The sequence below is a fragment of the Lynx canadensis genome, chromosome B2 (assembly GCF_007474595.2).
Source record: "Lynx canadensis isolate LIC74 chromosome B2, mLynCan4.pri.v2, whole genome shotgun sequence".
Lineage (NCBI taxonomy): Eukaryota > Metazoa > Chordata > Mammalia > Carnivora > Felidae > Lynx > Lynx canadensis.
In genome coordinates, this window is record NC_044307.1 from 34,788,728 (window position 1) to 34,810,511 (window position 21,784).

Consider the following 21,784-nt stretch of genomic DNA (forward strand, 5'->3'; position numbering starts at 1 on the left):
CCAAGCTGAGGACACAAGCATCTATGCATCTCTTTTCCTCTGGTTGTTATATCCTTTGTAATAAACCGGTAATGTAGTGAAGTAAATGTTTTTTCTGAGCTCCGTCAGCCATTCTAGCAAGTCAGTCAAACCCAAGGAGGGGGCTGAGGGAACCTCTCATCTATAGCCAGTTGGTCAGAAGTACGGGTAACAACCAGGACTTGTGACCGGGCATCCTGACTTGGAGGGGCTGGTTAAGCTTCCAATTTGTAGCCGGTTGGTCAGAAGCACAGGTAACTTGGGCTTGCAAGTGGCATCTGAAGTGGAAGGAGGTCTTGTGGGACTGAGCGCTTTACCTGTGGAATCTCATTGATCTTCTGGTAGTGTCAGAATTGAGTTGAATTCTCAGCCTGGTGCCCCAAGAATTGCTTGGTATGGGAAAGCCTTTACACACACATGCATTTTAGGATTGGGTCCAGTGAGACATTTAGAAAAATGGACATGCTGCTCAAGGGACTTGTCTTTTACTCCTTGTGCCTCATTAGTGCCTTAAAAAGATGGTGTAAATGATAAATGAGGTCAAGAATCAAGTGGATCAAATACAAACACATATCCACTCACTCCTAAAACTCCACTTGGTAGAGAATCCAGCGTTAATTTTTATTTATTTGTTAAAAAAATTCTCTTTAATGTTTACTTTTGAGAGAGACACACACACAGAGTGTGAGCAGGGGAGGGGCAGAGAGAGGGAGACACAGACTCCAAAGCAGGTTCCAGGCTTTGAGCTGTCGGCACAGAGCCTGACGCGGGGCTCGAACTCACAAACTGTGAGATCGTGACCTGAGCCGAAGTCAGATGCCCAACTGACTGAACCACCCAGGTGCCCCTCCAGTGTTAATTTTTAAAGCATAAACTGACAGAGAGAATGGCAAAGAAGTTAGAGCGTTAAAACTTACAAGATGGAACAGATCATTGGTAAATGTCTTAGTGGATCCAAGAAAACAGAATAAGCCGCAGGTGAAAGCTGAGAAGCGCTGTGATGTATATCCCCTCAAGGCTGAGTTGGGCAGTATTAGGTGGGATTTAAACCAGAAACACTGCTTTAAAACATCCTTTAAACAAATAGGGCTCCAGGGGTACCTTTGGTGGCTCAGTTGGTTAATCGTCCGACTTCAGCTCCGGTCATGATCTCGCAGTTCATGAGTTAGAGCCCCATTATGGGGCTCTGTGCTAACAGCTCGGAGCCTGGAGCCTGCTTCACATTGTGTCTCCCTCTCTGTCTGCCCCTCCCCTGCTCTCACACACACACACACACACACACACACACACACACACACACACACACTCTCTCTCTCTCTCTCTCTCTCTCTCAAAAAACAAAACAAAACAAAATAAAAACATTAAAAAAAATTAAAAGAAACAGGGCTCCAGAGCACAGGGCATAGTGCAATCTAACAGCCCCTTCCCTGGCCAGATCATTTGGAGGTTTTCTCTAAATGGGTAAAATGGGGGGCGCCTGGGTGGCGCAGTCGGTTAAGCGTCCGACTTCAGCCAGGTCACGATCTCGCGGTCCGTGAGTTCGAGCCCCGCGTCAGGCTCTGGGCTGATGGCTCGGAGCCTGGAGCCTGTTTCCGATTCTGTGTCTCCCTCTCTCTCTGCCCCTCCCCCGTTCATGCTCTGTCTCTCTCTGTCCCAAAAATAAATAAAAAACGTTGAAAAAAAAAAAAATTTATAAATGGGTAAAATGGGGTCTCTGGAAGATGCTCCACACAGTTGAGGAGAGAGCACCATTCTGAAAACAAGGAAATTAAGTGATTGTGTAACTGCATGTTAACCCCCCATTTTCCTGCAGAAAGAAGGCAACAGACAACACACAGGAAGAAGAAAATGTCAATAATAGGATAATAAACTATATCCTCTAACAGATAATCAGAGAACCAAGAACTCTTGAAAAGTAAAAATATAATAGGAGAAATGAGAAAAAATAAAGCTTATAATAACTAGTTGAGAAATCTCCCAGAAAATAAAGCAAAAAGAAAATGACAGAAAATAGGAGAGAAAGGTACGACAGGACCTGCCTAGGAGGTCTAACATTTGAATAAGATTTCAGAGCTAGAGAAGAGAGACCAAGGAGAAGAAAAGACAGACTGTAGACAGACAAAACCAAAGAACTAGAGTTTCAATATGAAAAGTACATACCAAGTTCTTAGTATAAAAACAGACCCAGCACAACAGTGTGAAATAACGACCCTACAGACTTTCACAGGGAAAAAGGTTTCATACAAGGGATCAAGAATTAGAATGGTGTTGGTCTTCAGCAGCAACTAGTCCTGGAACTAGAAGATAATGGAGCAAGACAAACATTCCAAGGGAAAATTATGTTCAACCTAAAACTTCACATGCAGCCAACTGACTGTGAAAGCAGGAGAGACACTAGCAAACATACAAGGTGTCCCCTCCCAGTTTCACACACCCTTTCTTAGGAAGCTACTGCAAGTTGCATGTACTCCCCAAACAAAATGAAACAAAACCCACAAACAAACAAAAACTAAAAACCAAAAAGATGGAGTAAACCAAGAAAGATCAGTGAGGGGTGCCTGGCTTGCTCAGTCAGTAGAGTATTAATCTCAAGGAGGTGAGTTTGAGCCCCACATTGTATATGGAACCTACTTAAAAAAAAAATCGGAGAGACAGAAAGTAGGGGATACAGAAAGAGAGTAATAATGATCTCCCAGATGATGGTGAAAGGAAATCCAAATGACACTAATGCAGCAGGCCTACAAGGCAATCCAACAGGTGAACACAGATGAAGTCTCCAGGTTCCAAGCTAGAGCTCTTCAGCAAGAAGCTGAAAGAGTGCCTGAGGTATCTGTATGCATTAAAGTATATGTATTTATACCACTGGGTGGAAGTGTGGGGCAATAAGTAGTGCAAAGATGACTAGGCAAATGAAACACAGTGTTAGGCAGAAAGGGAAAAGGAATCAGTATAATTTATGCTTGATAGAATTAGAGTCCCAATAATGCAAACATGGAACAATTAACTAGCCAAAATCCTATTAAATCTGGAACACGGTGGGTGGTTGCAGTGGTGATACGTAAGTCCTATTTTCCAGAGGGAAGAAATAATGCCTAAAATTGAAAAAGAAAAAAATTGGGAGCAATACAGCCAAGTTATTTATTAGCGATATAAAGGTAAATACTGTCGCATGGGGAGAAAAATTTGGCAAAGGGAAGGGACAGATTTTTGAATTAACATCTGAATTATATACATGCATAACTGACACGAATATTTTAGAAATCAAGCTATCTGAAAATCATATTAAATCTCTGCTCTGCTGCAGAGATCAGTAAGGTGTGAGATCTGAGCAGGACCCAGCAGGGCAAGACGCCTGTGTCTAGCTCACCGCTGCATCCTAGTAGCCAGCTCAGAGCACGTGCCAGTACCTTTGCTGAAAGAGTGAATGGATGAAAAGACTGCAAAGTCGTTTTGGCACAGAGACACTTTAACAAAAGAGAAAAGACATGCAAAAGAAAAAAGAATACGTGTGGTAGCAAAAGTGACAGGAAAAATTGTATCAGAATAAAGAACAGTGTGCCAAATGGGTAAGACAATTATGGAGGACGGTGTTCTAAACACAAAAGCACAGAAACTTGAATACAGTGTGGGCAGAAACTGACAAGCATTTGATGTTCGTACCATGCGATATTTGTGACACAGCCAATGTGTTTTTTACAATTCATTTACTAAAGTATTTATTGAGCACTTCCTATGTACCAGGTTCTGTTCTAAGCGCTATAGATACAGCAGTGAACAAATCTGTTGTGATGGGACATATGTTTAGGGAGAGGAATATTAAGCAAACAACTATACAGAATCAGACCATGCGTGAGAAGTGCTATGGAGAAAAAAAATTGAGTGGGGAGAGGCAGAAAGAGAAAATACATGAATTAATACAATGAAGGTGGTGTGGGTTTGGAGTGGTGGTCTGCTAATTATGTTAGGTGTTCAGGGATAGATAGAGCTCCCTGATGACAACTGAATAGGAACTTGAAGAAAATGAGGGAGCGAGTTGTACATATGATCTTGGGAAGAGAATTCCAGGCAGAAGGAAGGTAAGTGTTTTTGGCTTGGTGGTGTGTGGGACCTGGTAAAGACTTTGGCATTCATTTTGAGGGAAGTCACTGCAAGGTTCTGAAAAGAGCCTCCAGGGCTCACATTTAAAAGGATCGCTCTGATGGCTGTGTTGACAACAGTGTGTAGGGGGCACAGGCACGGAGAGCCAGGAGGCTACTGCAGCCATCCAGGTGAAGCCTTGGGGGCGTGGACCAGACAGAGGTATGTGGAGTCATTCTCATTCTGTGAAAAGCTTTTTCCCATTCTTACCAGTCAGTGCTAAGCTTGACTTCACTTTTTTCTCAAAGGTTATCATAATATTCTAGAAGTGATATCCTCCTAGAGTATGTACCATTGGGTACAGGATACCACAGGAAATTTGAAGTATTAAATAAATAAATAAATAAACCTATTAAAGTGGTTTCAACCACGCATAGTTTTTGCCTCAACAATCTTCAACGTTCCTGTTTACACAATATATGGCTCCAAGTACGTGTCATTTATGCACAAAGCATTCTACTGTAGATTTTTATAAGCTATCCATTAAAATAATGCCCTCCCCCAAATTCTTAACTGGGTAAACAACTATATTAACATGACAGTATAGGGCTGCCTAGGTGGCTCAGTGATCTCACTTCGGCTCAGATCATGATCTCACAGTTCATAGGTTTGAGCCCTGAATCTGGCTCTGTGCTGACAGCAGAGCCTGCTTCAGATCCTGTCCCTCCTCTCTGCCTCTCCCCCACTTGTGCATATGCACACACACGTGTGAGCTCTCTCCCTCAAAAATAAATAAAACCTTGGGGCGCCTGGGTGGCTCAGTCGTTTAAGCGTCCAACTTCGGCTCAGGTCATGATCTCGCGGTTCGTGAGTTCGAGCCCTGTGTTGGGCTCTGTGCTGACAGCTCAGAGCCTGGAGCCTGCTTCAGATTCTGTGTCTCACTCTCTCTCTGCCCCTTCCCTGCTCATGCTCTGTCTCTGTCTGTCTCAAAAATAAAAAAATTTTTAAAAAAAATTAAAAAAATAAAAATAAAAATAAAACCTTAAAAAAAAAAAAAACAACCCTTAAAAAACAAACAAACAAAAAACCCAACATGACACTATATACACCAAAACCCCTTTAAGGGATGCCTGGGTGGCTCAGTCATTTAAGCATCTGACTCTGGCACAGGTCATGATCTCACGGTTTGTTAGTTCTTAGTTTGAGCCCCACATCACATGAGCTCAAGTCCTGCTCTGGGCTCCATACTCTCTCTGTCTTTCCCCCTCTCTCTGTACCTCATGGGATTCTCTCTCCCTCCTTCCCTCTCAAAAGTAAATAAACTAATTAATTAATTAAAAATTAAAAAAAAAAAACAAAAACAAAAACACTCTTTAAAAAAAGAGCCCCAACTTTGACTTAGCAATTTTACGTGTGGCACACAACCTAAGGACAACCACAAAAAGATTGAAGAGTGAAGATGCTCACCACAAAGAGCTATCAAAAATGTGTAGAAACTACAGTACATTAGGGAAAACTACACAACCAACTGAATTTGATGCAAATATCTGGTTAACAAAGAAAAGTGTCCAAAATATGTTAGGTGCATTCAAAGGTTACAATTAATAAGTTAGATGCCAATTTTGAAAATAAGGGGGAAGTATGAACATAAGGGTTGTGAGTCTGAAAGTGGGTAAAAATTCAGATAAAACAAGATTGGCCAGTAGTGAACATTACTGAATCGGGGTGACAGGTACCTGGAGTGGGAGTGGAGACTGTTTTATTATACCATTCTCTCTACTTTTGTAAATATATTTGAACTTTTCCGTAATAAAAGGTTAAGAAAAAAGTGAAAAAATATGCACCAAAATGTTAACTGGCAATCTGGGTACAGAACTACAGATATTTTCTTCCTTAGCACAATTAAAGTCCAAATTCTCATTCACTCATAGTCACTATTCAAAATAGTCTAGTCAATGCTATTCAAAACATAGCATTAAGGAGGCACCTGGGTGGCTCAGTCGATTAAGAGTCCAACTTTGGCTCAGGTCATGATCTCACGGTTCGTGAATTCAAGCCCCATGTCAGGCTCTGGGCTGACAGCTGAGAGCTCAGAGCCTGGAGCCTGCTTTGGATTCTGTGTCTCCCTCTGTCTCTGCCCCTCTCCCGCTCATGCTCTGTTTTTCTCTCTCTCAAAAATAAACATTAAAAAAAAATTCAAACAAACAACACACAGCACTAAGAGAAGTTTAACTTACCACCCAGCAGGCATTTCCAAGATCGGCAATTTTCACCTGAAGCTTTTCTGCATTTTTTGGCTCAAGGGGATTAACAAGAAAATTTCCAGCAGTGGATTTTCCTATAGACAATAGGCATCATCAGTAACACTGGTTAGTGAACACAGAAATACCCAGAGACTAATAAAACTCTCTGAAGTAATATACTCGGGCCCTTGACTGGCAACCTACACTCTAAATTTTCTAAGATAAAAAAAAAAAAACATCCTCAGTTTATGGAATTAAAACCTACCTCTGCCTTCAGGGCAACAAAATGCCGTGCATCCACTACATTGACCAATACAGTTCAAAATTAGCTAAAAATTTACACACGGAAGGTAACCTGGTGCCTGCCATAAAGCTTTATGCATAAAAACAATAGTACTTTAAGTTTAGAAATTCATGAATATGCTATTCAGGGAAGGGTACTGGGGAAGTATGTCTGCACAGGTACCTTTGTTGTCCAATGGTCCATTTTGTTCTTGTTCTTGCTCATCTTCACAGGGTATCTCTGCCCGAATGCTTTCTTGAAGCTGGCTGATGTCCTGTTCACTGAATGACTGGTCTACATTTGGTGAAGACTGGCACATCATGGTATCTGACACCCCAGAGGTTATAGGTGTACAAGAGTCTGTTTCTTGAGATGTGCTGCTGTCTCCATTTTGGGAGCTTAGGAAACTAGGTTCCTGCTTCAAATTTTGGACATCACAGTCATTAGCATTATGTAGATCCTCTTTAAGCCTCAATGTTTCTTTATTATTGTTCTCAGTATAATTAACGATTTCAATTACTCCATTGCAATTAATCTCTGCTGCACCACCCTCTACACCACGTTCCATATGTGTCTGATCCTGGTTAATGGTACTTGACTCTTCTAAGGAACAAACAGACAAAAAGGATGTATGTGTATGTGTATGAGTGAAAGAACAAAAAAATTTCTCCATAAGATTAAAATGTTTTCTAGAACTTATACAGGGTGACATAAAAACATGACTGAACATCTAAAACCTATTTATAGAAGGACAAAGATCTTCTTATCCTTACTCAATTGCAAAATGAAGTCTATGTTGCATTTCCATAGAAAAGTCAGAAATTACATTTGAATATTACCTGCCTACCATTTATGAAAGTTCTGTACTCTTACTGTATAAGGACACCCCCAGAGATGTGTTTTATGCATGAAACCACTATATTATAGAACAATGATAAATTAATGTTAAAGTAAATTTTTGTGTATGCTCTATTTATACCAAGTTTTTCTTGGGTCATTTTATTAGGTGGGTTCTCTTTCAAGGGTCTTTCAACAGGACTCTCTGATTCTTCTTGCTTGTTTGGTCTTTTTTGCCCAGGGCCCGACTCTTTCTCCATTTCCTCAATTTCCTGCATTCGCTTCTCTAGTAATTCTGCCTGGCGCTTCTGCTTCTTCTTCAATTTCTTCTTCTTATTCTTTGACATTTTGTCAGCCTGGGCGGAGATTACAAACAGATAAAGCCTTCAGGTGGCTAATCCATTACCCCCAGTTGGAGATAACTGTTAACTTTAATATTTCCTAATTAAATTTCACTCTTTCCCTAACATAGCACTTAAGTTTCTCATTAACGTAAACAATGTGGATACTCTTATGAAACCAAATAAAAACAAAATTAACAATAAATCTTGGTCCTCTGATCAGTCTGTGGGGCTGGCTTACTCTCAGGCACACTCAAGTCCGTAGAAGACTCACCAGTACAAACTTGTTAAAGATGCATGGGAATTTATTGGAAAAAATTATAGAAGCGCAGGAATATTTTGTTTTTCAAACTCTAAACAAACCGTGATCTCTAACAGAAAAATCCCTACCCACTGCCCACAGATCAGAATTAAACATAGAAACACCTTATACTTACTGGTTTAGGCTGGGGCGCAGTACTGACTGAAAAGAAAAGAAAATCAAGTAAGAATCCTGGTATTTGGCAGGCAACATAAGTTTATGCTGTAAAGGACACTGCTGTTTTAAAGCAACTTTGGTAGAAGTACCATTTAAAAAAAAAATAATGCATATAAAAGTTGACAAACTTAAAATAAGCTTAAATAAATTAAATTCTTCTCCAGATAAAATCCAAGTCCCCATTTCTGGTTTTCCGTTATTACTGCTGCAAAAATCTCATTCCTATGTATGTTTAAAATAGAAAATGACAGGCAACTACCTACCCCCTTACCCCCATCCAGGACTCCCATCTCTAATTCTTCCCCTTGGCACTGGTCTGTTTTAAAAGGAGCACAGCACCAAGAGCTAGAGTTACACAGCATGTTATGGATATTAGTTTAGCTTATGTGGGAGGTAGAATCTTAAAAATTTTTTTGAAAGGGGTACCTGGGTGGCTTAGTCAGTTAAGTGTCCGACTTTGGCTCAGGTCATGATCTCACGGTTCATGGGTTTGAGCCCCACATCCAGCTCTGTGCTGACCGCTCGGAGCCTGGAGCCTGCTTCAGATTCTGTGTCTCCCTCTCTCTGCCCCTCCCCAGCTCACACTCTGTCTCTCTCTCAAAAATATTATTAAAAAAAAAATTTTTTTTTAAGAAGCCACACAAGGTAAAATTTCCCTCTTAACTATTCTTAAGTGTACAGTTCAATACTGTTAATTATATTCACGTTGTTGTGCAATATTACTAGAACTTTTCCATTTTGGAAAAATGAAACTCTATGCCCATCAATTAACTTCTCATTTCCCCCTTCTTTAGTCTATCTTTTTAAAGAAAGCCTATGTTAACTGATAATTCAGCTTAAATTTCCTCAAAACTAAAACTTCCTCAAATATAATAAAACTACTAATATTAAAATCTATAACCCAAATGGCAAAAAAATCATCACAATCATAGTCATCATTTAATTAGCACATAATACTGTGTGGCACCCTACTAAATGCTTTCGCATGGAACTAATCCCAAGAACTCCTGCCAAGAGGGAAAAGGAAGTCAAGAACTCCCTCAGGGCACCCAAGCCAATGATGAAGCCCAGGACTCAAACCAGGTCTGTCCACTCCAATGCCTAAACTCAAGTTCTTGATAGCAAAGTTATCTTGCCCCTGCACAGATCACTGATCTATAAGCAAGCATGTATCGTCATGGTAAGAGGTAAACACATAAAAAATGGCCACTGAATCACAAGGGAAAACATTTTAAAACAAGAACATGAATTAGCTTTTAAAGTATACAAAATATCTGTACCTAAAAGACACAATCTCTAGACTTCTTTCTACAGGAGAGTGATACTGAGAATTAAAAAAGTCTTTTGAAGGCTGAGATTATTTCTTACACATAAATACTTACCATATACTATCGTTAAAGGAATGCGTGGTGCCTTACTTAACTACTGGTAATAGAACAAAACTAGGAACTTCTCTTAACTTCTAATGAGACCAAAGTCCTCAAAGAAAACATACCCGCAGATCCAGAGGGTGGAGGAGCTCCAGATCGCTGCCACTCTGTTGCTTCTGCAGCCAATCTTCGGATGTACTGCTCATTCACTGACAACAAGATGTTTTCTGGTTTAATGTCAGTGTGGATGATACGGCACTTGGTGTGTAAATAATCCAGACCCTGTAACACCTGGATGGGAATAGAGCAGTAGACTTGCAAACACAGAATACAAGTCTTTCTGGAGAAGGAAGAAATCACAATACAACATTTAAAAAAATAAAGATATAAAAACAATATGGTAGTTTTCAACAGAGAATAAAGCATTTTTAATAAAGCACAAAGAAACTTCCCCAGAAAGATTACTTGTAAACTATGAACAAAGGTCAGTGTTTATTTATAATAAAAAGTTTCAAGTGTTAAAAAGATAATTCTATTTGGAGGTATTTAAAGAAGTACATAAAGACCAAGAATAAAAGTCGATATGCCCTTTGAGTGTTAAAATATAGGTGATGAAAGAGATTTAGATATCTCTTAATTCACATTTCCTTGTTGATAAAGAACTGAGGTCTTTTGATTCCTAGTTTGGAGCTCTTTCCACAAAAACACATTATCCAAACAAATTATTTGCTCCTTGAAGTATTAATATTTGCCTGAGAGTGAACTTCTTTACTATATATTGAGAGTTATTTAAAATATTAGAAAATGCCCTTGAATGTTATATAAAGAGACAGTAATAATTTGACATAGCAATTTTCTATTAATACATAATCAATATTTGCAACCAGAACTTTCAAATTTTCAAAATCAGTCACTGAACACAGCTTGCCCTCTAATGACTATTATAGGAGATGAATCTGGGAGAAATGGGTTATTGCTAAAACATTTAAACACAGAATAAACACTAGGGACTGAATAAGACACTTAATTTTAGCAATTAAAAAAAATCCCTAGTTTTTAAAATAAAAACTCTATTGGATATAGAAAACTCCTGACACTTTAAGAATATAAAACAATCACCACAGAGAAAATACTAAGATACATACTTGTTGAATAATTTTTTTGACACAAGGCAGTGGGAGCCCTTGATAATTGGACTTGATGATCCACTTGAGCAGATGATGCCCTAAAACTTCAAACACCATGCAGATATCTAGGAATTTGTTAAGGAAGGAAAAAGGAAGCACAAAAGAAGAAAGAAGCAAGATAAAATGTGTCCCATCCCAATGAAATTGTTACTGTATTGTTCTTTTAGTAAAAAAGTTATAGAATATGACTAAAAAAATATCTAGCTGTTAATATTCTGAATTCCAAAGATTGTTTAATGCTTTAGTTACTCAAAACATCCAAGAAATGGAAAACTCTGGGTGGGGGGGGGGGGCTGGTTATCGATAAAACTATGCACATTAAAACACTGAGTAGTAAAAGTGAAACACACTAAGCTTAAGTTGTTGCCTTTTCCCTGATGTAAAAACTAATGTCCAGGGTAACAACTTTTACTCTCACAGCCTCAAAGCAAGGAAAAATAACTTCTGCTTTAACTGCAGGAGATAATGTACCAAAACTTAACCTAAAAAAATGTGAATGCCAACAGTTTTTAAAAGTAGGAAACTGACTTGCTTTATGCTCTGTAGTTCACAAAACTAATCTTGATTCTAGTGCCACCGTGTGTTCTCATTACGTACACACATCCCAATCATCACAGCAGGAATAATTCCTTGAGCCAGTAGTGTGCAGGGCACTGCTGGGACTTAGTAGTAAGATGTTGCTACCTTGTACCTCTAGAAGTTTCTACATATGGGAAAGTTGAGCTATACATATGTCATAATGACCTAGTGCCCAGACTCTTCCTTTAAATAAGATTCTTTACTGAAGGAAAACCTGGGCTCCTTAAAGAAATGGCCAAATCCTGCGTGAACCTGGAAAACTTGCTGTGACAACAGTAATGGAATACGTCAAGAGGAACATGTCTTGATCTCAAGAGGATGCCAATGGTCAAGCTGAAAACATTTTTAAAAATGCAGTTATGGGGACACCTGGGTAGCTTGGTCCAGTAAGTATCCAACTTCGGCTCAGGTCATGATCTCAAGGTTCATGGGTTTGAGCCTCGCATCAGGCTCTGCACTGACAGTGCAAAGCCTGCTTGGGATTCTCTCTGTACCCCTCCCCTGCTCGTGCTCGCTCTCTCTCTTCCTCTTTCTCTCAAAATAAATAAATAAGCTTTAAAATTATTATGGATAAAATAATATATCTAAGGTTGGCCACAAAATTAGGAGGTAGAGACAAAATAAGATTGGCGATGAGGTGGTAACTCCTAAAGTGGGTAATGGGTTTGTGGATATTCATTAAACTACTCTACTTTTGTATATACAAAATCCAAATCAGGATTTTTAAAAATGTAGACTGCTTTAAAAAAAATCCAGAAAAACAGATTTTTAAATTATTCTCTTATGTTCCTAGTTTCAATCTTTTTATTTTATTATTTTAAGTAGGCTTTAGGCCCAGTGAAGAGCCCAACACAGGGCTTGAACTCATAACTCTGAAATGTTCAAGACCTGAGCTGAGATCAAGAGTCAAAGGCTTAACCAACTGAGCCACCCCAGGCACCCCCTAGTTTCAATCTTTGATTTGTTGAGAGAAGTATTACAATTTGACCATGGTATATGTATTTTTTGAGTGAGAGAGACAGAGAACAAACAAGCCAGGGAGAGGGATGGAGGGAGAGGGAAAGAGACAAAGAGAGAAAGAAAAAGAGAGAGAGAGAGAGACAGAGAATTCCAAGCAGATTTGACACTCAGTGCAGAGCCCTATGTGGGGCTTAATCCCATGACCCCAGGATCATGACCTGATTAGAAATCAAGAGTTGGACACTCAACTGACTGAGCCACCCAGGCATCCATGACAATGTTTTTTTTTGTTTTGTTTTGTTTTACATTTATTTAGATGACAGAGTGAGACACAGTGTGAGCAGGGGAGGGGCAGGGAGAGAAAGGGACACAGAATCTGAAGCAGACTTCCAGGCTCTGAGCAAGCATTCAGCACAGAGCCAGATGCGGGGCTTGAACCCACGAACCATAAGATCAGCACCTGAGCCTAAGTCGGACGTTCAACCGACTGAGTCACCCAGGCAACCCAGACAATGGTATTTTAATTTGTAAGCAGTGATATAAAAAAGACCGAATATTTAAAAACTTAAGAAACAAACAAACAAACAAACAAAAAAAAAACTGGAAAAAAGGATACATGAAAAAGTTTCTTGAGGAGATGGTGTAAAAAAAAAAAAATAGAGGGCTGAGAACTAAGAAGAGTTAGATTTAAGTAAGAGGAGCTAGGAAAAGAAGGAAAATCCATACTAGAAAAAAGAAGTATCCTAAAGACATATCAGGTCACATAGATGGCCATAACTGATACTCATTGGGTAATGTCAATAGTATATACAGACTCGCTGACCCTCTTTAATCATTCCTCTCTCCTTACTACTCAGGGAAGTAGAATGAACCAAGTATCCCGAAGTCTACATGATTAACTTTCCAGTTCAGGGCCCTTATATTTCAGTATGGGAAAGGGCAGTGCTCTGGAGATGCTCAGATGCAAAGAAAAATACAGATACACAGCTCCATGCAGACATGTCTATGTGGTAAGCAGAGATGAGGGGCAGGAGAATAGCAACCCATTAACCCTTAACTCAGCACTCTGAATTTTATCCTTGTCAATCTCTAGTAGCAGCAAATAATGCAGTAGCCAAGACAGCTGGGAGACAAGTAGGAGGAAGGGCAGAGAGAAAACGGGCTAAGGACAAAGAGAAATAAATAAAACAGGGACTCAGTGCGTAAAAGTACAGAGAAACCATCTGGTAATATCCGGAAAGCATCTTGGAACTTGAAATTCAAATCCACTAAGATTTCAACAGTTAAAACAAAACGCATATACACACAGAGTAAACCGTCTACAAAGTAACTGCAATAGACACAAGACCCTGTTTTAAAATGGATGATTCTTGGAGCAGTTTCCTTCAGAGATCAGGGGTATGTGATTTGTACTTCTCAAAGGGAATAACTTACAGCTGAATTCAAAATGACAGATAAAAATCTTTTCACATTATCACCTGTTCTCTTATTCCCTCTTCTTGCTTCTCTGTTCAAATCTCTTACCATAGTCCACATGATAATACAGAACCATATGTAGCCCACCTCCTTAATAAAGGCCATAACTGGCAATTAATAATGTGTGTTAACAGAAGCTAAATATGCAGAGGTATAGGAGAAATGAGAGGTATGAAATGTCTTTCCTTTTACATTTTTAAATAGTTTATGAACAGGTAGTTTTAGACTCTCCAATCCAAGTGAGATTCTACATCTTTTATTCTGAAAAATCTGACAGGTCCTCATAAGCATGGCTATTGCAACGCCTCTTAATTAACTCAGTGTATGTCACTCTGATATGAACTTACGTAAGAGAAAAATCAGCTAAGGTTCCTTCCAACTCTAAAAATTCTAAGAATCCAGATAAAAACATTAAACAAGTCAGTTTTTTCATCATGACAGAATGTGATCACATACCTGTTTAGATTCTAAGCATAACCCATGCACAGCCTCTTCCCTATTGAAGGCTGGGAGATAATAAAATGTGTTAAATTTTTCTTTACCCAGTGTTTATCATGAAAAATTACTTCCACTAAAATTTCTGTGCTAATTGATAAAACTTATAGAATCTTTACTAATACAAGGCTATTTTTTTTTTAATTTTTTTTCAACGTTTATTTATTTTTGGGACAGAGAGAGACAGAGCACGAACGGGGGAGGGGCAGAGAGAGAGGGAGACACAGAATCGGAAGCAGGCTCCAGGCTCTGAGCCATCAGCCCAGAGCCTGACGCGGGGCTCGAACTCCCGGACCGCGAGATAGTGACCTGGCTGAAGTCGGACGCTTAACCGACTGCGCCACCCAGGCGCCCCAAGGCTATTTTTTAAAAAAAAGTTTTTCTTTTGGGGCACCTGGGTGGTTGAGCTGGTTAAGCATCTGACTTCAGTCATGATGTCACGGTTCTTGAGCTCGAGCCCCATGTCAGGCTCTGTGTTGGCAGCTCAGAGCCTGGAGCCTGCTTCCGATTCTGTGTCTCCCTCTCTTCTCTCTCTGTCCCTCTCCCACTTGCACTCTGTCTCGCTCTCTCTCAAAAATAAATAAACATTAAAAAAACCAAACAAGTTTTTGTTGGTTTAATTTGCCTGTAAAGGGGAAAAAGCCTAAAGCAATACTCTGAAAAATCATAACATACAAAGATAAACATGATTCACATCTATGTTCAGAAGCTTACAATAAAACTAAGTAGTTTGCTTGTACTGTGCCTTGAGGAAAGAGACGAATGCTATTTATTAAATCTGGTTCCTTTCTTAGAGATAGGTTATTTCATGATTTATTTTCAAACAGGTTCTTAAAAGGATACGTGTTCCATTAACTCCTGATATTTTAAAGTCATCTAGTAGCTGAACGACCATTTCTCTATTCGGATCATTAGGGTCTGAGTTACGAACCTGAAGTGAGAAAGACAGTATTTAGCAAAAGGAGAAGCATGGAAATAATCCAAATAGTTGGGGAGGGAATACCCGCAGCACATGTAACAATGGATTAACTACTCCCAAGAAAGGCCTCATACAAATCTATGAGAAAAACATACTAAAATTTTAATAGCTCAAATAGACAAAGAAATAAACAGTTAACAAAAGGAAATACCACCAACATAGACTGTTGCTCTAATTCAACCATTTTTCTACTAAAAGTGTACCTCCCAAATTAATCACTGGTTATCAGGCCATGAGGAATTAAGGAGACTTTACAGGATGTAAACCAACCACAACATTCATCACACTGTTCATTCAGCTGACCTTCTCTGCCCCATAAAAAACCTTTCTCAATGAAGGAAGCAAATAGTACATTGATTTACTTTGGGGCACAAGCTCCTTATCTTGTCAGACTGGCACTTTGAAAATTACTTAGAGCTCTCCGGGTCTAACATGCTCACTTTACAAATGAAAACTCTAAGGGTCAGAAGAAATGAAGTGATGAGAGGGAGGATACACTAGACTAGGGCTGGTCTTAAAGCCCAGGTTTTTGGAGTTTAAGCTCCTTCTACTACAATGACAGCTTCCTAATTTCTAGCAAAACCCAAAAGTTTTTTAAATAAAATTTACCTACGTTTTCAGATATTAAGGGAATTAATAAAATGCTTATTTTATATTATATATAGTTTATAACATTTTAAAACATGAAACAGATGTTATAAACTTATTCACACAGCTTTTAACCATAGTAGGAAAGTAAAACATTTTTTGGTGCTGTCTGGCAAATAAAACATGCTCAATAAACATTTTTGTTTGTTTGAAAGTTTTTTTCAGTGTTTACATACAGAAAATTCCCATCACAGCATATTCCACCACTTCCAGTACCACATGCACAGAAGGTATATTGTCATCTTCCTCTACCTCTTTAAGGATATTGGAATTTTATGTCCTAATTTAATATAACTTTATGATGCTTTGCAGTTCACACATATGATCTAATACTCACTGATTTCAGCAACCGGATTTCATCTAGTGCTGTTTCAGTATAATGTTCAGCACTTTTAACTACTTTCATTGCCACAAACTTCTTCCCCCTAAGAAGCAAACACAGGCAGTTAAGACGAATGCCCTATCCTTACTTTAGGAAGGTAAGATTCAGTCATAACTAGGAGGCAATAAAAGTACAAATACTGATTCCATGTCTCCCTGTACTTAAACATAGGCTATTTCTATGGGATCACGTGTACCTGTTAATGGATGGCACTAACTGGCCAGATTTCATTTACAGGAGGAAGAAAATCTGTTTTTGGGTAATGTCAGTCACCATACATTTTCTCTAAGTTAAAGTCTACCTTCTCAATGTCTCCTTGAATCCAAGTAAAACCATGAAATGGGAATAAATAAGGGGGAAAACCCCATTAAACCAGAAGTATTTTACATATCTGCATGTCAAAACCTCAAAGGTTAAAAGCTGTAACACTTTCCTATAAGAAGCCAAAAGAAGTACTTGGGTGAAACCAAACTGATAAAAAAATAAATAAAGTGCACAGATCTCAAATACTGTCCCATCAAAGACAGACCATACACTTGTAGGTAAACCTCCAATGTTAATTACCTGTGATTTTTATATAGGAAAAATTTTGGACTGTACAGTCGAGCAAATCTCTTATCAAAACAAAATATAAGAAAATAATTTCACATAGGTTGGTCCAGGACATCATCTAAAAATTAAAATCCAGTAAAAAATAAACAAAAGAAAACAAAACCCTATGAATTTACATACCATACTTTTATGGAGTATTTGTAATGTTTGAATTTCTGAGTTCCAAGTGCCTTATGGACACTAATTTTGCCCCTAACATGCTTCTTCACCAGAGGAAAAGACAAATTTGCCCAAGAATATAAAGATTATCAACAACAAAATTCTGACCAAGAAATTGGTCTAGAGCTAGACTGAAGGCTGGATCATCTCTGGAAAATCAGACAAAAACACTTAGGCATCACTTAACTAATTCTTTTGCAGGACCACTACAACTTACTGAATATCCCATGATAACCACACTGTTGAAAAGTGTCCCCAGCCCAACTTTCGGATCACGTGATATCTCCCATTGAATAGATCTCCGATTTTCACAAGATGATAACCTCCTGGAAGAAACAACAGGGGGGGAAACAATCACTTAAGCAGTAAGAAGGAAAAGGTATCTCATAATCCATTTTCAACATCTATACACAGTTTATCAAATAAAAATGGTTTCTCTATGTAACAAATTGAGAAGAAAATTGTAAGTCTGCCACACACAGCCACATACTAAACTCATGTTACAGCAAAACATCTTCGCAAGTAAGACTAATGATTTAGAGTAAGCAAGTGATGCTTTGTTGAACAACCAATAGCTACTTAAAAAAATAAGTCACTGTCAAACAAAATCAAGGTTACATATCACAATATTCTTGCCCCTGAATAATCCAACAGATTTATCTAAATATATGAATGTTTAAAATAAAACATATTTATAGTTTCAGTCTCAGGATGTTCTTTTATGAAGGAGATTAATGAATTCCATCTATTTAGGAGCACCTGGGTGGCTCAGTTAAGTGTCTGACTCTTGATTTCAGTTCAGGTCATGATCTCATGGTTCAGGAGTTCGAGCCCCATGTCTGGCTCTGCACTGACTTCTCTCTCTCTCTCTCCCTGTCTGCCCCTTCCTTGCTTGTGCATGCTCTCTCTCTCAAAATAAAAAAACAAAACAAAACACTTAAACTTAAAAAAAAAAAAAATTCCATTTATTTAACATTAAAAGAAAGAAAGAAAGAAAGAAAGAAAGAGAAAGAAAAAGAAAAGAAAAGAAAAGAAAAGAAAAGGAAAAGAAAAGAAAAGAAAGGGAAAATAGAGAGTTTGCTCCCTTAAACAAAATAAAAACCAGGAAGGCCTGAAAAGGCTGCCAACAGTGGCAGGAATCAAGGTATTTTTACATGTATCTTTGCTTGCTGAGAATAACACAAACTATGTTCTCCCAGATGGTAAGATATATTCTGTTGTAACTTGCCACCCAGAATCGTAGAAAGTCTCATAAAGAAACAAAAAAGCTATCAGGCAACTTTGTGACACAGTTTAAGTATCTATAATTCCAGTTTAACTTACCTTAGCAAGCATTACTATGAGAAAAAAGGAATGAAAAGGTTTTTTGAAAAGCCTGTATACCGAATCTCATCACTGGTTATTTCTGGGTGATACAGCATTACAGACAGTTTTTATTTTCTTTTTAATATACTTCGGACATAAGGTAAATATGCACTATCATTTTGAAGGAGAAAGAAGGGTAAAAACAGATTTAACATAAAATCAAGCTTTAATAAATTAAATTGAACTGAGAGGAAATATTATTTCTTATACTTAGAGAAAAGGATGCGATAAGCAGAAAGCATCAAAACAGCTTACACTGACAGACCCAATTTTCAAGTGAGAAATTGCATATACTCATGAGTCATGTCTTACTTGGTGTGTCCTTATCAAAGGCCTTACCTTTACAATAATCATTGGGATCTTCCTGCTCATCATCATCAGATCCCAGAATCTCCTCTTCCTGCTCTGGTAGATCACTTTCCGAGTGGGGAGCAGAGCCTCGGTGCTGAGTTTCAGATCTAAGAAACACAAACACGTTCATTCCATACGGACAGAATAAAATAGGACATTAAGAAAATGGCATTATCAAAATGTCTCCCCACTTAACAGATAATATAAACAGAACACTAGTGGTGGCCTACGAAAATATTAACTATCACTTTACCTTATGTTAGGAAAATAATACTTTTTATATAAAAAGTCAGTACATGATTAAATAAAATCTGGGAAACCCAAGTACAAAGGGAAAAAATTACTTGAGACTCAATATCCAAAGAAAATTGCCAATAAAATTACATTTTCTTTCAATATTTTCCCGTATTTTTATGAAAATACGTATCTGTAATCACACACTATACAAATGTGTATCCTGCTTTTCCTACTATAAACTTTTCTCTTTATTCCTATGCAATCTCTTAAATCCACATATTTCCCTCAGACATATCACCACTTACTTTGGCACGTTCTGCTCACTCAGCTGGACATTTAAGCTTGTTTCTAATTTTTTACCACTAAAAATAAGGCCAATGAGTAATTTTTGGATAATCTTTATTCTGCATTTAGAATTATTTCCCTAAAGTTAAACTACCAGGTAAGGATAAAAACATTCTCCCTATTTATAAAAATAACATGATAAATACTGAAAAATTGGAAAATAATTACTTTGTTTTAAAACACTGCTACTCTGAACAAATTAAGATTTTAAACTACTTCTTTCCAGTCTGTGGCCATAACTGGCTTTTAGGATTATTATTTAAGACTTTTCTAAAGGGGTTGTAACTGAATTATATCTCCTCACATATATGGGCTTCTGGTACTTAAGTATTACCAGGTTTGGAAAACTTAGCTTCTTTGATAGGTAAAAATGGTCTCTCATTAAAAATTTAAAAAATTTTACTAATTCCTTCCTCTACATGCCAATCAATTAGTTATATCAAAATTTCTGTGCACTGAAAGGTTCCGAGGCAAAAAGACTTAGATTTACACTCAGGCTGACACTTATTAGCTGCCTGCTAAATATAAAGCTTTAAACAAAATAAGCAAGGTACAAAACATTCCTTCCAGTAGCTGCAGGAAAAGGAATTTTAACCCCCATTTGCAATATTTTATTTACCTTTTTATCAATCTGTTTCATCAGATTGTCTTTTCAAAACAACAAAAAAATTTTATGCTTTTCATTATTAAAAAGTTTTTTAATTTTAATTTTAATTTTTTTCAATATATGAAATTTATTATCAAACTGGCTTCCATACAACACCCAGCGCTCATCCCAACAGGTGCCCTCCTCAATACCCATCACCCCCCCCCCCCCCCCCCCCATCAACCCTCAGTTTGTTCTCAGTTTTTAAGAGTCTCTTATGTTTTGGCTCTCTTCCATTCTAACCTCTTTTTTTTTTTTTTTCCTTCCCCTCCTCCATGGGTTTCTGTTAAGTTTCTCAGGATCCACATAAGAGTGAAAACATATGGGATCTGTCTTTCTCTGTATGGCTTATTTCACTTAGCATCACACTCTCCGGTTCCATCCATGTTGCTACAAAGGGCCATATTTCATTCTTTCTCATTGCCACGTAGTAAAAAAGTTTCTTAATGTTTACTATTTATTTTTGAGAGACAGAGAATGAGCAGGGGAGGGGCAGAGAGCAAGGGAGACACAGAACCCAAAGCAGGCTCCAAGCTCTGAGCTGTTAGAGCCTGACACAGGGCTAGAACTCATGAACCATGAGATCATGACCCGAGCTGAAGTCAGATGCTTAACCGACTGAGCCACCCAGGTGCCCCAACAACAAAAAAATTTTAATAGCAAAACCAGTTATATGGGCTATTGAGACAGAAGACATACCTTGGCAAGCAACACTTAATGATTCAGATTAGATTTTTGGTGACCCTTCCAACCTGCCTCACTTCTTGACACTTTTGGTGTTCCAGGAACACAAAGCAGCTATAAAACTACATGATTCAATGTGTTCATTTTTAGTGAAAACGTGTCTTTGGAAAACTTCATTAAGAACTACCCGGCCCAACTTCCTAGATAGAAATAATGAGTCTGAATGAATATTCCTAAAATTCAGATCAAAATGAATTTCTACAACAGATCTCTAATTTCAAACTTGTTGCCTTTTACAATTAAAATTACAATTTGACTGGGGTGCCTGGTTGGCTCAGTCAGATGAGTAAGTGTCTGATTCCTGATCTCAAGGTCATGAGTTCAAGCCTTGCAGTGGGCTCCACACTGGAAGTGGAGCCTACTTAAAAACAAAAACAAAAAGCAAAAAACAAACGAACAAAAATTACTATATGATTTTAAGAAGAACGAAAATTGTGAAAAATTTGAAAAGTAGTGAGGTATAAGTGAAAACCAGACATAAAAATGCTGGAATATTAGAATTCTACAAATATCATGGGATTCGTTATGTTAAAAATTGTTTTTTAAAGATTTGAATATTCTTGGAAGAAAATACATTTGTGAACAGAAGTTTTTAGTTATAAAACTGTACATTAAATAGCATTCCCAGTTAAAGGATTTATGATTGAATTATAGACTGCAAGTCACAATGAGAAATGCAAGACTCTACCCTGAGACATGTGTTGACACAGAAGAAACTCTCTTCTTATTCTAAAACAATACAGAAAGAGATCACCTAAGAAAAAAATCCTACTTTAACTTTTAAATATCATTTTAAAAATATGCTAAATTTATATATAAGCATTAATTTCAAATAGAGAACGTCTTAATGTTCAGTCATCTCTCTGTGGCAGATGTCCTGTTCCTTCAGTCCCAGAGTCTTCCTCTGTCTTGATTTACTTCTTCATTTCCATAGTGCATATTATTGGTAACTTCTGAAGAATGAGTGCATGG

At 37.9% G+C, this 21,784-nt stretch overlaps 1 protein-coding gene across 1 annotated transcript in view; it reads right to left on the reverse strand.

The window, feature by feature from the left end:
* SRPK1 (SRSF protein kinase 1) overlaps positions 1-21,784 on the reverse strand; it is an 82,211-nt gene that overhangs the window by 16,021 nt on the left and 44,406 nt on the right. The window contains 10 exon segments of the mRNA XM_030315357.1: positions 6,333-6,433; positions 6,805-7,224; positions 7,601-7,814; positions 8,237-8,262; positions 9,773-9,938; positions 10,793-10,899; positions 15,188-15,275; positions 16,309-16,396; positions 17,342-17,450; positions 18,829-18,947. Coding sequence (XP_030171217.1) covers positions 6,333-6,433; positions 6,805-7,224; positions 7,601-7,814; positions 8,237-8,262; positions 9,773-9,938; positions 10,793-10,899; positions 15,188-15,275; positions 16,309-16,396; positions 17,342-17,450; positions 18,829-18,947 — 1,438 coding nt within the window.